General features: G+C 44.3%; 1 protein-coding gene across 1 annotated transcript; it reads right to left on the reverse strand.

The window, feature by feature from the left end:
• Nucleotides 1–9,450: 9,450 nt before the first annotated feature.
• Nucleotides 9,451–13,331, reverse strand: morn4 (MORN repeat containing 4; the record flags this gene model as incomplete). The annotated part of the gene is made up of 4 exons (XM_084141587.1): nucleotides 9,451–9,599; nucleotides 9,736–9,845; nucleotides 9,917–10,031; nucleotides 13,265–13,331. 4 exons carry the CDS (start codon nucleotides 13,329–13,331, stop codon nucleotides 9,451–9,453), a joined length of 441 nt encoding a protein of 146 aa, XP_083997713.1.
• Nucleotides 13,332–14,201: the final 870 nt, after the last annotated feature.

A 14,201-nucleotide genomic window follows, 5' to 3' on the forward strand; every position in this document is an offset into this window, starting at 1 on the left:
CTCCCTTACCAGACCACCAAATCAGACTTCAGCCCTAAACCTCCACATCCCCACTGTTACCTACCTTACCAGACCACCAAATCAGCCTTCAGCCCTAAACCTCCACATCCCCACTGTTACCTCCCTTACCAGACCACCAAATCAGCCTTCAGCCCTTAACCTCCACATCCCCACTGTTATCTCACTAACCAGTCCACCAAATCAGCCTTCAGCCCTGAACCTCCACATCCCCACTGTTACCTCCCTAACCAGTCCACCAAATCAGCCTTCAGCCCTGAACCTCCACATCCCCACTGTTACCTTCCTAACCAGTCCACCAAATCAGCCTTCAGCCCTGAACCTCCACATCCCCACTGTTACCTACCTAACCAGACCACCAAATCAGATTTCAGCCCTGAACCTCCACATCCCCACTGTTACCTACCTAACCAGACCACCAAATCAGCCTTCAGCCCTGAACCTCCACATCCCCACTGTTACATCCCTAACCAGTCCACCAAAACAGCCTTCAGCCCTGAACCTCCACATCCCCACTGTTACATCCCTAACCAGTCCACCAAATCAGCCTTCAGCCCTGAACCTCCACATCCCCACTGTTACCTCCCTAACCAGTCCACCAAATCAGCCTTCAGCCCTGAACCTCCACATCCCCACTGTTACCTCCCTAACCAGTCCACCAAATCAGCCTTCAGCCCTGAACCTCCACATCCCCACTGTTACCTACCTAACCAGACCACCAAATCAGATTTCAGCCCTGAACCTCCACATCCCCACTGTTACCTACCTAACCAGACCACCAAATCAACCTTCAGCCCTGAACCTCCACATCCCCACTGTTACCTACCTAACCAGACCACCAAATCAGCCTTCAGCCCTGAACCTCCACATCCCCACTGTTACATCCCTAACCAGACCACCAAATCAGCCTTCAGCCCTGAACCTCCACATCCCCACTGTTACATCCCTAACCAGTCCACCAAATCAGCCTTCAGCCCTGAACCTCCACATCCCCACTGTTACCTCCCTAACCAGTCCACCAAATCAGCCTTCAGCCCTGAACCTCCACATCCCCACTGTTACCTCCCTAACCAGTCCACCAAATCAGCCTTCAGCCCTGAACCTCCACATCCCCACTGTTACCTCCCTAACCAGTCCACCAAATCAGCCTTCAGCCCTGAACCTCCACATCCCCACTGTTACCTACCTAACCAGACCACCAAATCAGATTTCAGCCCTGAACCTCCACATCCCCACTGTTACCTACCTAACCAGACCACCAAATCAACCTTCAGCCCTAAACCTCCACATCCCCACTGTTACCTACCTTACCAGACCACCAAATCAGCCTTCAGCCCTAAACCTCCACATCCCCACTGTTACCTCCCTTACCAGACCACCAAATCAGCCTTCAGCCCTTAACCTCCACATCCCCACTGTTATCTCACTAACCAGTCCACCAAATCAGCCTTCAGCCCTGAACCTCCACATCCCCACTGTTACCTCCCTAACCAGTCCACCAAATCAGCCTTCAGCCCTGAACCTCCACATCCCCACTGTTACCTCCCTAACCAGTCCACCAAATCAGCCTTCAGCCCTGAACCTCCACATCCCCACTGTTACCTACCTAACCAGACCACCAAATCAGATTTCAGCCCTGAACCTCCACATCCCCACTGTTACCTACCTAACCAGACCACCAAATCAGCCTTCAGCCCTGAACCTCCACATCCCCACTGTTACATCCCTAACCAGTCCACCAAAACAGCCTTCAGCCCTGAACCTCCACATCCCCACTGTTACATCCCTAACCAGTCCACCAAATCAGCCTTCAGCCCTGAACCTCCACATCCCCACTGTTACCTCCCTAACCAGTCCACCAAATCAGCCTTCAGCCCTGAACCTCCACATCCCCACTGTTACCTCCCTAACCAGTCCACCAAATCAGCCTTCAGCCCTGAACCTCCACATCCCCACTGTTACCTACCTAACCAGACCACCAAATCAGATTTCAGCCCTGAACCTCCACATCCCCACTGTTACCTACCTAACCAGACCACCAAATCAACCTTCAGCCCTGAACCTCCACATCCCCACTGTTACCTACCTAACCAGACCACCAAATCAGCCTTCAGCCCTGAACCTCCACATCCCCACTGTTACATCCCTAACCAGACCACCAAATCAGCCTTCAGCCCTGAACCTCCACATCCCCACTGTTACATCCCTAACCAGTCCACCAAATCAGCCTTCAGCCCTGAACCTCCACATCCCCACTGTTACCTCCCTAACCAGTCCACCAAATCAGCCTTCAGCCCTGAACCTCCACATCCCCACTGTTACCTCCCTAACCAGTCCACCAAATCAGCCTTCAGCCCTGAACCTCCACATCCCCACTGTTACCTCCCTAACCAGTCCACCAAATCAGCCTTCAGCCCTGAACCTCCACATCCCCACTGTTACCTACCTAACCAGACCACCAAATCAGATTTCAGCCCTGAACCTCCACATCCCCACTGTTACCTACCTAACCAGACCACCAAATCAACCTTCAGCCCTGAACCTCCACATCCCCACTGTTACCTACCTAACCAGACCACCAAATCAGCCTTCAGCCCTGAACCTCCACATCCCCACTGTTACATCCCTAACCAGACCACCAAATCAGCCTTCAGCCCTGAACCTCCACTTCCCCACTGTTACATCCCTAACCAGTCCACCAAATCAGCCTTCAGCCCTGAACCTCCACATCCCCACTGTTACCTCCCTAACCAGTCCACCAAATCAGCCTTCAGCCCTGAACCTCCACATCCCCACTGTTACCTCCCTAACCAGACCACCAAAACAGCATTCAGCCCTGAACCTCCACATCCCCACTGTTACCTCCCTAACCAGTCCACCAAATCAGCCTTCAGCCCTGAACCTCCACATCCCCACTGTTACCTATCTATCCAGACACCAGCATCTCAGCCCCTGACTGGGTTCAAAGGGCTTAACTTCAACTCCCATCCTGGACAGGCACAGTATGTGCAGGCTTTTTAGTCCTGCAAGACTTAGCCCTGCACTCTTAGAAAAAAAGGTTATATCTAGAACCTAAAAGGGTTCTTCAGCTGTCCCCATAGGAGAACCCTTGGAAGAACCCTTTTTGGTTCCAGGTAGAACCCCTCTGAGCTCCATATAGAACCCTTTCCACATAGGGTTGTACATGGAACCCAAAAGAGTTCAATCTGGAACCAAAAAGGGTTCTACCTGGAACCAAAAAGGGTTCTCCTATGGGGACAGCCGAAGAACCCTTTTGGAACCCTTTTTTCTAAGAGTGTGTCTCTCAAATGTAAATCAAAACTAGACGTTGAAGAGAGGTCTGTGCCCAGTGGGCTACCATATATTTGATCAAGTCATTTCAATGCAGACCCACAGTCATAGCAAACTCTCATTATCTTGTTTTCTGGTTATATATGATGTAACAGGATCGTACAAGTTATATTCTCAACTCTCCTAGTGTCTGCATGGCTCTCAGGAACATAAACCAAGCACTTTTACTTACTGTATGTGTTATATAATATTTTTCCTATATACTCATGCCCCTTATGTAAATGGTATTTGATTCATGTGTCATGTTCAGTGTGTCTTTCTAGGACACGAAAGGCTAAAGTTCTGAGATTAGTTCTGTGTACCGTTATAGCAGCGAAGGTGACACTGCTGCTTTCATGTCATCTGCTTTCACTGAAAACACAAGTCCTTTCAGCTGAGCAATGTGGTGCTGGTGACTTGTTCAAACCTTTGGCCTACTTTGGACTTTAAAAAAGCAGCTCATTGACGATTCTCTCCTAAAGCGCTTTAGAAACCCTGAAAAGCTGTGTTCCTGCATTAGAGTGACCCACTGGGCACACACTGGTTGAATCAACGTTGTTTCCACGTCATTTCAATGAAATTATGTTGAACCAACGTGGAATAGACGTTGAATTGAAGTCTGTGCCGAGTGGGGACACTATCTTGCCATATAGGCTAGTCACCATATATTCAATGTAAATTGCAGATCATCCATCTGAGAATCTAAGATGTACAGTACATTCACTGCTGGCTTTGCTCTCCAACATTACACCATCCATGAGGATATTAAATCAACAAATTACGTACAAATGTATGTCCAAGTGCGTTGTTGTTGTTGTTGTTAAAAGTCTTTATGCGCGGTATTTCATGAGCAGATGAAAATGCTACCAATGCAGTAGGCCCATGTGTTGTTTGCATCATCATAGCTTTATATCAGCATTAGGTTTTGATTTGACACTGCATTTGGTTCATCCTCCACCATTATTACAGTCATTTTAAAAGTGACTGTCCATCAGCAGTTGTTCTGCGTTTAAAGGTCACTGAAAAACGGTTCATTTTTACAGAGGCTAGAGTTACAGACAATGTTTATTAAACACTGGTTCTATTGTCTCTGTTGTACCCTAGGGGTGGATGGGATGGTTGGGATGGCTGTTTTTTCCTTTGTTAAACCCCAGGATTGGGTTAGAGATGTGTGGACATACTTCAGTGGGTTCAGTGGAGATATTTTCCTGTTGTCATCATACGTACAGTCCTGCCGGAGGGAAAACGATCTCTTGCTCAGGGATAGAGCGGTCAGATGTCTGTTGGTTTGATTACATGGACGTGTGTCTCTGAATAGTGGAAGGGCTTAAGGCAGTAGTAACAATAGTATAAGCCCTCTGAATCTGAGTTCACTGTACCTTTGCCAATAGGTCTGGATAACTGCAGGGTTGTTGGTTCAAGCCCCACTCCAAAGGTTCTCCCTCAACCACTACAATGGTATCGATTTGAGTGCAATGCCTGAAAAGCACCTTAAAGATAAAGCTATTCATATTATTAGTAATCCTCACCTGACAGAATATGTCCCTGCCTAGATGATATTAACAGGTTAAACTTTGACCTCTGAGCCCTCGGGGGACATCATTGCCATAGTGACAGTATGTTGAGTATGGACTATGTACATAAAAGATGCATCCAAGCGTGTTGGTTTTGTATATCAGATCGTGTGTGTATGCCAATGTTATTTAATAATTACAGTAATATATTTAGCTTAGCAAACCTTTAAATCAACTGCATATTTCTATGTATAACTTACCATATAGTGTCCTCCTAACATCCACACATGAAGCTTATTACAAATAAAATACAGCAGATTTCAGAATTCATTTTCTGTCTTGCAATATGCCAAGTTGACCACATGATGTCATACCATAGTCCTCAATCATTAAACATCAAGGTCGCTCCATGGCCTTCAACTTTACACAAGCACACTAAAACTATGATACTTGATACTGCATATCTTATACGTCTCCTTCTTCTTCTCTTCTCCTGAACCTCGTCTGCTCTGACAGGAAAGAACAGCACTGGCACAGATCAAAACTATTTCCTATTAGGTCTCCACCATATTGCTCTCTTCTACACTGTATTTACAGTTAGTGAAAATGGAGAGGAGACGAGGAGGCCACTTTAGAATATTGCGATGAAGGAGAGGAGACCACCATAGACTATTGGGCTGAAAGAGAGGAGACCACTATAGACGATTGGGATGAAGGAGAGGAGACCACTATAGACTATTGGGATGAAGGAGAGGAGACCACTATAGACTATTGGGATGAAGGAGAGGAGACCACTATAGACTATTGGGATGAAGGAGAGGAGACCACTATAGACTATTGGGATGAAGGAGAGGAGACCACTATAGACTATTGGGATGAAGGAGAGGAGACAAGGAGAGGAGACCACTATAGACTATTGGAATGAAGGAGATGAGACAAGGAGAGGAGACCACTATAGACTATTGAGATGAAGGAGAGGAGACAACTATAGACTATTGAGATGCAGGAGAGGAGACCACTATAGACTATAGACATTGTAAGAGACAATCTTTCTATCAAATAAAACATTTAAATAAATTAAATGATCATTTTAACATAATTATTTTCTCTAGTCTGTGTTGCCTATCGAACAACAAAGAGATCTTAACAAAGATAAATATTTATTAGAAGATACTTTTTATTGTCAAATTAGCAGCCGGAATGTCAACAATAAGAAGTCTCCTGTCAATCTCTTGGTCTTTGTTATTAGCATAAATCTCTAGAGGATAAGTCTTTAACATGTAGCGTTGATATCCAATTCATTCTACTCTCTGGGGAATAACGGAGTATATTTCTGATAATGATGGTCTCATTATAGACACGTCTGCTTCCCAAATCCTCTGTTTATCTAATCATTCCATTGTCTTTAGTAAAGGCTCTAGTTATCCACCGACAAAACCATATATTTACTCCTTCAGAGTAAACGGTTAACGTACAATGGATTCATTTGGGATCATCACACTATAGCCATGATCAATCCTAGTAGAATACAATTCAACCCCACAGAATACAGATACCAACCGTCCTATGACTAATAATGACAAGTATCATAGGTGTGTAACTAATGGTTAATAAAGTGCCACTAGCCTATAAAGTGTCACTTGTCCCCTAGCAGAGATATACTGTAAGATACACATGTAAAGCAATACACACCATAGAGAATAAACAGCCTGCTATCGGATCAACCATGTCCTTCCCTCATGTCTTGACAAAGGCCTATAGCCTATGTGACAGAAATGTTGCATTTGTTATATGTTGGTTTTTAGAAGTATACGGACTGTGCACGAGTTCACTCTTCCCATTTCCCTCTATCCATTTCTTTAAAGCTAGACTCTTTCATTGAAACAATAACAAAGCGTACTCCCCACCCGTTTCGCTAAAAAGCTAAGGGAGGGTCTGGAGAAATGTAATCACTCTCAAATTCATAGACAGCGCTATGGATTCAAGGACTGACCATCCATGATATCAAATGTATAATTTTAACTATGTGTTGAGGCTATACAGTGTTTGTTTACATGTACGTTAAACATTACAGTAAAACAAGTGTATATTTGGGTTATGATGGGTTCTGACAGTTAAACTAAGCACGAGGCATTTATAAGTTATATTCATCAATAATCAATGATGTAGCAACTAAGGATTCATGCCTGTCAAAATCATACTGTTGAACCTACTCTCTCCTTTCAAATGTTAGAGTGGAAAAACACTGGACTCAGAATCATTTGTGTTGAATCCCGTCATCACCACAGCATGTGTCACAGAGGATAGTATTTTGTGTGTGTGAGCCTCATTAGGATGTCAGGCTCCTGGATGCACCCTCAGGGCAAATGGAGCGGTAGGAGAGGGGAGGAGAGGAAGAGGATGGGAGGGGTTATGGAGGGAGGACGAGAGGAGGGATGAGGGTAGAAGAGGTTGAGAGAGGAGGAGGGAAAGGAAGAAGAGGATGATAGAGGGGAGGAAGGAGGTCTTCTATGAATTTTCATCCTCCTCAAATGAACAGTTCCCCTGTTTAGACCATTTCTCCAACACACCCTGTTAAGGCAAACGGGAAATGTGTGTTCGACCTACAAGACAAACATATCAATAGGTCATTATTCACATATTGTAGATAAGTCTCAGTATAGGACTAGTTTACCAGAGCGATGCCTATATGATCAATAGCTGAAAAATGAAACGCTTGATTCTTTAAATAGTGCCATTATTCACATATTGTAGATACATCTCAGTATAGGACTAGTTTACCAGAGCGATGCCTATTTGATCAATAGCTGAAAAATGAAATACTTGATTCTTTAAATAATGCATTTCCATTACGATCATACAGCTTAATGTTGTAGGTGAGAACCACTAATTAGTGAATAATAAATGAATCATGTTTTGGGACATTTTCACGTTGTCAAAACAATACATCTGCGGGGTCAATGTTTTGTTCGAGACCTAAAGTGAGACCGATTCAAGACCGGAGCAAATTTAGTTTGAGTCAAGACCAAGACTGGGGGGCGAGTGCTAACCTGAGAAGCAGCCTGTCAGTGTTATCATAAAACAGGGCTGTTCAGTGTGGGTCCTAGAGGGGCCAAACACTTCTGGTTTTCATCCTCTCCGTCTAATAACGGACTAATTCAGACCTGGGATACCAGGTGAGTACAATTAACTACCAGTTAGAAGAAAAACATTTTAACGCGTTTTGGCCCTCCAGGACTGGAATTGAACAGCCCTGTCATAAAGATATTTAAAGACAAAGGAGAACAATGTGGCCTGCCAGGCTCCCACACACATGCATTAAGACATAGATTAAAGAACAAGTAACAGCTAATTTACTTGGATACTTTTCATTCTACTTGAATAACAATCATACCTGTCGTTATCCTATTGTCACGTTCAGTAACATTAAGCAACCTCCTGACCTGAACAGGCATCAGATGAAGTATGGAATTAAGATTGCCAGCAAGCAGTGTTTTCCTGTTCTAAGGTGAGATGCTGTGATTGTGTTGTGGGTTTCATTGCAGAAACACGGTCATTGTTGTAGTTCTAATTATTTACATTTCAGACACTGTAGGCTTATGTTATGGTCCCAATTTTTGTTGCTGAACTTTGCTAGTCCTGACTGACAAACACAGAGACCAATCCCAAGGCTGTGTAGAGTCAGTAGCCCCTCCTAGCAGAGCAGGCAGGCATTTAGTTTGCCCATGTCCATCCAAGGTATATTCTGGGTGAATTCACACAACCACAGTTCCACACAATGAAAGGCATCCCAGTTTCCCTTTACGTCGCTTGTTGAGGTGATAGCAGAAGTCTATGTATAGAAGAGCCATAACGGTGTACAAAAAACACAAAATGGTGTGTAGTATAGAGCCATAAACCTGGTGAGGGCACCAAGGCAGAACAGGGCAGGGAGAGCATAACAGGGTTGGGGTCAATTCAGAATTGAATTCATGCCGTGAAATTCAAAATTCAATTTGAAATTGGCCACACCCCACAGGAAGCAGACTTTGAATTGAAGGAAGTAGACATTTAATTCAAACCAATTCAAAGAAATTGAACGTTTCATTCCTTTGACATATATTTTACCAAAAGCATATACAACTTATTACTGCAAAGAAAACCACATTTAAAATATTAACTTGATTATAACTCAAAGAGGTCATGTTAGGTTTAACCTACAGTATGTTATACATAGTGTTAGTAACTGTACATTGTGCATAGGCCAAGTGATGTGTAGAATAAATGAGACATTTGAATTTGAATAAAATAAATTGAATTAAATTCTACTTCCTTTAATTCAAATTAAATTCTGCTTTCTGTGGGGTGTGGCCAATTCAAATTCAAGAATTGAATTGGAATTAAAGACCGATTCGCAACTCAATTTACAATTGACCACAACCCTGGTGCATAACCCTGTTGTTCATCCCTGAGTGCCTGTATGAGGACATTGTACCCTGGCCATGGTTGAGCCCCATTGTTCCACCATTTTGGATCTAAAAGGAGTCCAGTTGCTGAACGGCTAGCCACTCCTCATAGTGTCCTGGTGGGGTCTGGGGTGTCTGCAGGGTCATAGAGCCAGACTGCGGGCGGTGGAGGCGGCTCCCTGTGCCTGCAGTACCACCCCTTGGCACTTCTCCCTCTTCTGCAGCTTGTGGTTCTCAAACAGGCCCTCTTTACGCGGCACACCATGGTTCCCATCTGGAAACGTCAGTAACCCTGGACAACACAGACACAAGATGTAGGATGAGATGCTGATTGGAACACTAAAAATAATAACAGCTAGATGGGGTAGGGGTTGTCTTTGTTTTGCAACCGTTACTCCTATTAGAGACTTGTGGTTTGATAAACTTACCATATCCCGCCACACGTCCACTCTTGAACTCCCCTTCAAACTTCATCCCATCAAAGCGACTGAAGACCCCGGCTCCCTGGAACTTCCCCTGGGCAAACTGCCCCTCATACCTAGGGATGAAGAAAAACAAAATATGAAATAAAGAAGATGTACACACACACGCGCACACGCGTACACACACCTGGATCCGTCTGGGAAGAGGAGCACCCCCGAGCCTTGGAACAGTCCATTCTCAAACTGTCCCGCGTAGCATGTTCCATCTGAGAACTTCAGCTGGCCCATTCCATGTCTACGACCTGATGGGATGGGGGGGGGGAGAGGGTACAACAGAACGAGACATCCTTTAAGTTATTAAACACACAGACAGAAAATACAACAATCTGAGCTGTTAGATTACTTTAGAAATGCAGCATTTCTTCTTTCCTTCCTTCCTTATCATCAAATAATTCAACCTACTGCATGGCCCAATGCTCTTGTAATAGGCTTCTTGATCGTTGAATAATATGTGCTTCTTGGCACGAGTCCTGTGTACACACTATTTTGAACTGTAACCTTCCTTCCCTATACGAACTAGAGGTTTAGTATATTAGGATACCATCTGCCTACTGCCTCGAGGTCTAATCCAGCAGGTTTAGTATATTAGGATACCATCTGCCTACTGCCTCTTCAAAGCGGTCTAATCCAGCAGGTTTAGTATATTAGGATACCATCTGCCTACTGCCTCCTCAAAGCGGTCTAATCCAGCAGGTTTAGTATATTAGGATACCATCTGCCTACTGCCTCAAAGCGGTCTAATCCAGCAGGTTTAGTATATTAGGATACCATCTGCCTACTGCCTCCTCAAAGCGGTCTAATCCAGCAGGTTTAGTATATTAGGATACCATCTGCCTACTGCCTCCTCAAAGCGGTCTAATCCAGCAGGTTTAGTATATTAGGATACCATCTGCCTACTGCATCCTTAAAGAGGTCTAATCCAGCAGGTTTAGTATAATATAATAATATGCGATTTAGCAGACGCTTTTATCCAAAGCGACTTACATGCGTGCATAAAAATGTTTTGTGTATGGGTGGTCCCGGGGATCGAACCCACTACCTTGGCGTTACAAGCGCCGTGCTCTACCAGCTGAGCTACAGAGGACCACATATTAGGATACCATCTGCCTAAAAGCGGTCTAATCCAGCAGGTTTAGTATATTAGGATACCATCTGCCTACTGCCTCAAAGAGATCTAATCCAGCAGGTTTAGTATATTAGGATACCATCTGCCTACTGCCTCCTTAAAGAGGTCTAATCCAGCAGGTTTAGTATATTAGGATACCATCTGCCTACTGCCTCAAAGAGATCTAATCCAGCAGGTTTAGTATATTAGGATACCATCTGCCTACTGCCTCCTTAAAGAGGTCTAATCCAGCAGGTTTAGTATATTAGGATACCATCTGCCTACTGCCTCAAAGCGGTCTAATCCAGCAGGTTTAGTATATTAGGATACCATCTGCCTACTGCCTCAAAGCGGTCTAATCCAGCAGGTTTAGTATATTAGGATACCATCTGCCTACTGCCTCCTTAAAGAGGTCTAATCCAGCAGGTTTAGTATATTAGGATACCATCTGCCTACTGCCTCAAAGCGGTCTAATCCAGCAGGTTTAGTATATTAGGATACCATCTGCCTACTGCCTCAAAGCGGTCTAATCCAGCAGGTTTAGTATATTAGGATACCATCTGCCTACTGCCTCAAAGCGGTCTAATCCAGCAGGTTTCTAACAGGGATTCCTACTTCAGAATCTGTCTGCGAATGATCTACCACACACACGCGCAAAATAATTCAAGGAATTAATGTGTATCTGCCACCTGTATGATCCAATACAGAATGTATGAGGCTGTTCTCCCCATATAACCCTAAGAATGTGTACTTAGCCAATCATCTACAGGTCAGATACAAGAAGGTTTAGGGTATTTATTCCACATTTTACAGTAGATGTTACGGTATATAAACTGCAATCCTGCTCTCTTAACATTCTTTGACCTTGCATTGGACTTCTATACTCATTAAAACTGTGGACACGGTTTATATTGGGCTCCCGAGTGGCACAGCGGTCTAAGGCACTGCATCTCAGTGCTTGAGGCGTCACTACAGACCCCCTGGTTCGATTCCAGGCTGTATCACAACCGGCCATGATTGGGAGTCCCATAGGGCGGCGCACAATTGGCCCAGCGTCGTCCGGGTTTGGCCGGTGTAGGCCGTCATTGAAAATAAGAATTTGTTCTTAACTGACTTTCCTAGTTAAATAAAGGTAAAATAAAAATAAATAAATAAATAACATGGCTGTGTTGTTTGAGGGAGCTGACCTTTTAAACAAAAAGTATGTTTTAACGATCTCAAGTTTTGAAATATTCTTGTGAATATTATAGTTCCTCCTGGTAGATGTGTTTGGCTGTTCTGTTGCTTGACCTTTGTCTCCTCAACAGGGGTTGAGTCTGAGCTTTCCAGTGTGTTTCCTAAAGCGGTCCAAGGCCTAATCCTGGAGATTTGACAGAGCAACAGGAGGTCGGCCTTGACGTGATGGGTCATGGGTTAAAGGCTAGTTAGGATTTGGCTTAATAGACTACGTGTGTGTGTGTGTGTGGTCGGAAATAATAAGATCAAACACTTTTGGAAATGGGGAGACTATTCTGTGCATTTGTTTCTATGTTTAAAAACCTAGTCCCGTGCCTTACAGAAATAAGAAATGACAGGAAGAAGACAAAGGGTTGTTGAGTTCACAGTATTCCCCCAACCTCCACCCTCTCACTGGTATTCATCCTGCCCAGATTATCCCTAATTACTGACCAACTAAATACGTACAGTTAAGACATAGAGAAACAGACACAGGATACTGTTAGTTAAGACACATAGAGAAACAGACACATGGTACTGTTAGTTAAGACACATAGAGAAACAGACACAGGGTACTGTTAGTTAAGACCCATAGAGAAACAGACACAGGGTACTGTTAGTTAAGACACATAGAGAAACAGACACAGGGTACTGTTAGTTAAGACACATAGAGAAACAGACACAGGGTACTGTTAGTTAAGACACATAGAGAAACAGACACAGGGTACTGTTAGTTAAGACACATAGAGAAACAGAGCCACGGGAGACTGTTAGGTAACATACTATGGAGTCAGAGACTCCAGGGAACTGCCTAGAGATGCTAGCTGCTGGTAATGAGGCTGTAAGGATGTTATATTCGACAGCTCTGTGGATGAAAATATCTGGCTGATGCTAGCCCCAGAGGATATTACGTTCAGATTATTGATCCCATGAATTGAATAACCTCTGGACTTCAGTGTGAAGGGTTCGTAGGAATATTAGAACACAAAACAGATTAGAGAATCACCATACTCTCATATATACATGAAGGCCTACATACCAGTATAAAGCATGATGCATTGGCGCCATATTGATCAGCCACTATATGTGCCTACTATATAATGATGTCAAATGAAGTGAACTTGAAAAAGAAGGTTAAGAGAGGAGATGCCTTGCCTTCTTTCCACTCCCCGTGGTACTCCTCCCCAGTGGTGTAGGTGAACGACCCTCTCGTCAGAGTCATGGCTCCTCCGCTCTGCGCGTGCACACACACACGTAAATAGCACTTCTAGGACACTAGCTGTCTTAACGTAACCCTGACGTTAGTGTGACCTCACAGAAGTACACTATGTTAAAATCAAGGGAAGAGAGGTATGGTGAGAGGGGATATAGGGATGGATGGGGAGAGGAGGGGAAAGAGGGATAGTGAGATTAAGGGATGGGGAGAGATTGAATGATAGGCAGAGGAGGCTGGGGAAAGAAATGGTGAGAGGAATGGAGAGAGGTGAGATCAAGGGATAGGCTGAGGTCGAGGGAGAGGAGAGGGATAGGTGAGGGAGAGGGAGAGGGGAGGGAGAGGATGGGCAGAAGAAAAGGATGGGGAGAGAGAGAAGGGATGAGGGAGGTGTGGGGGCAGAGGACAGGTGCTGAAGTCCAGAGGAACAGCAGGGAAGAGATCAGATCGATAGCTCTCCAGATACAGTACTATCAAGTCAAGTGTGCACACTTGAGGTGGGCTAACTAGCCTATGGACAGTGCATCACATAAATCTAAAGCAGGGACCTCTACTGGACTTCAAAAGGTTCACCCACACAGACAAAGGAAAACTGGGGAATGTGTTTCAGAAAAAGGATTGGCAAAGCTTCCCCTAATTTTCAATAATTTCTTATCAACTTGCAGCAGGAATATAACCTAATCATTCAGAGAACTTGAGAGGGAGGCTATTTGCTGCCACATTACCATTAGCATGTGAGACAAAATGCTGCCACTGATGTAATTCAAGTATGAACCCGTTGACACTGGATGAGTAATAAATTATTCAATCACTCTCGTCTATATGTAAATTAGGCTACAGTGACACCACTCGCCCAATGTAGCTATATTCTCACCTGTA

The sequence above is a fragment of the Coregonus lavaretus genome, assembly GCF_964263955.1.
Source record: "Coregonus lavaretus genome assembly, chromosome: 25".
In the NCBI taxonomy this organism is placed as follows: Eukaryota; Metazoa; Chordata; class Actinopteri; order Salmoniformes; family Salmonidae; genus Coregonus; species Coregonus lavaretus.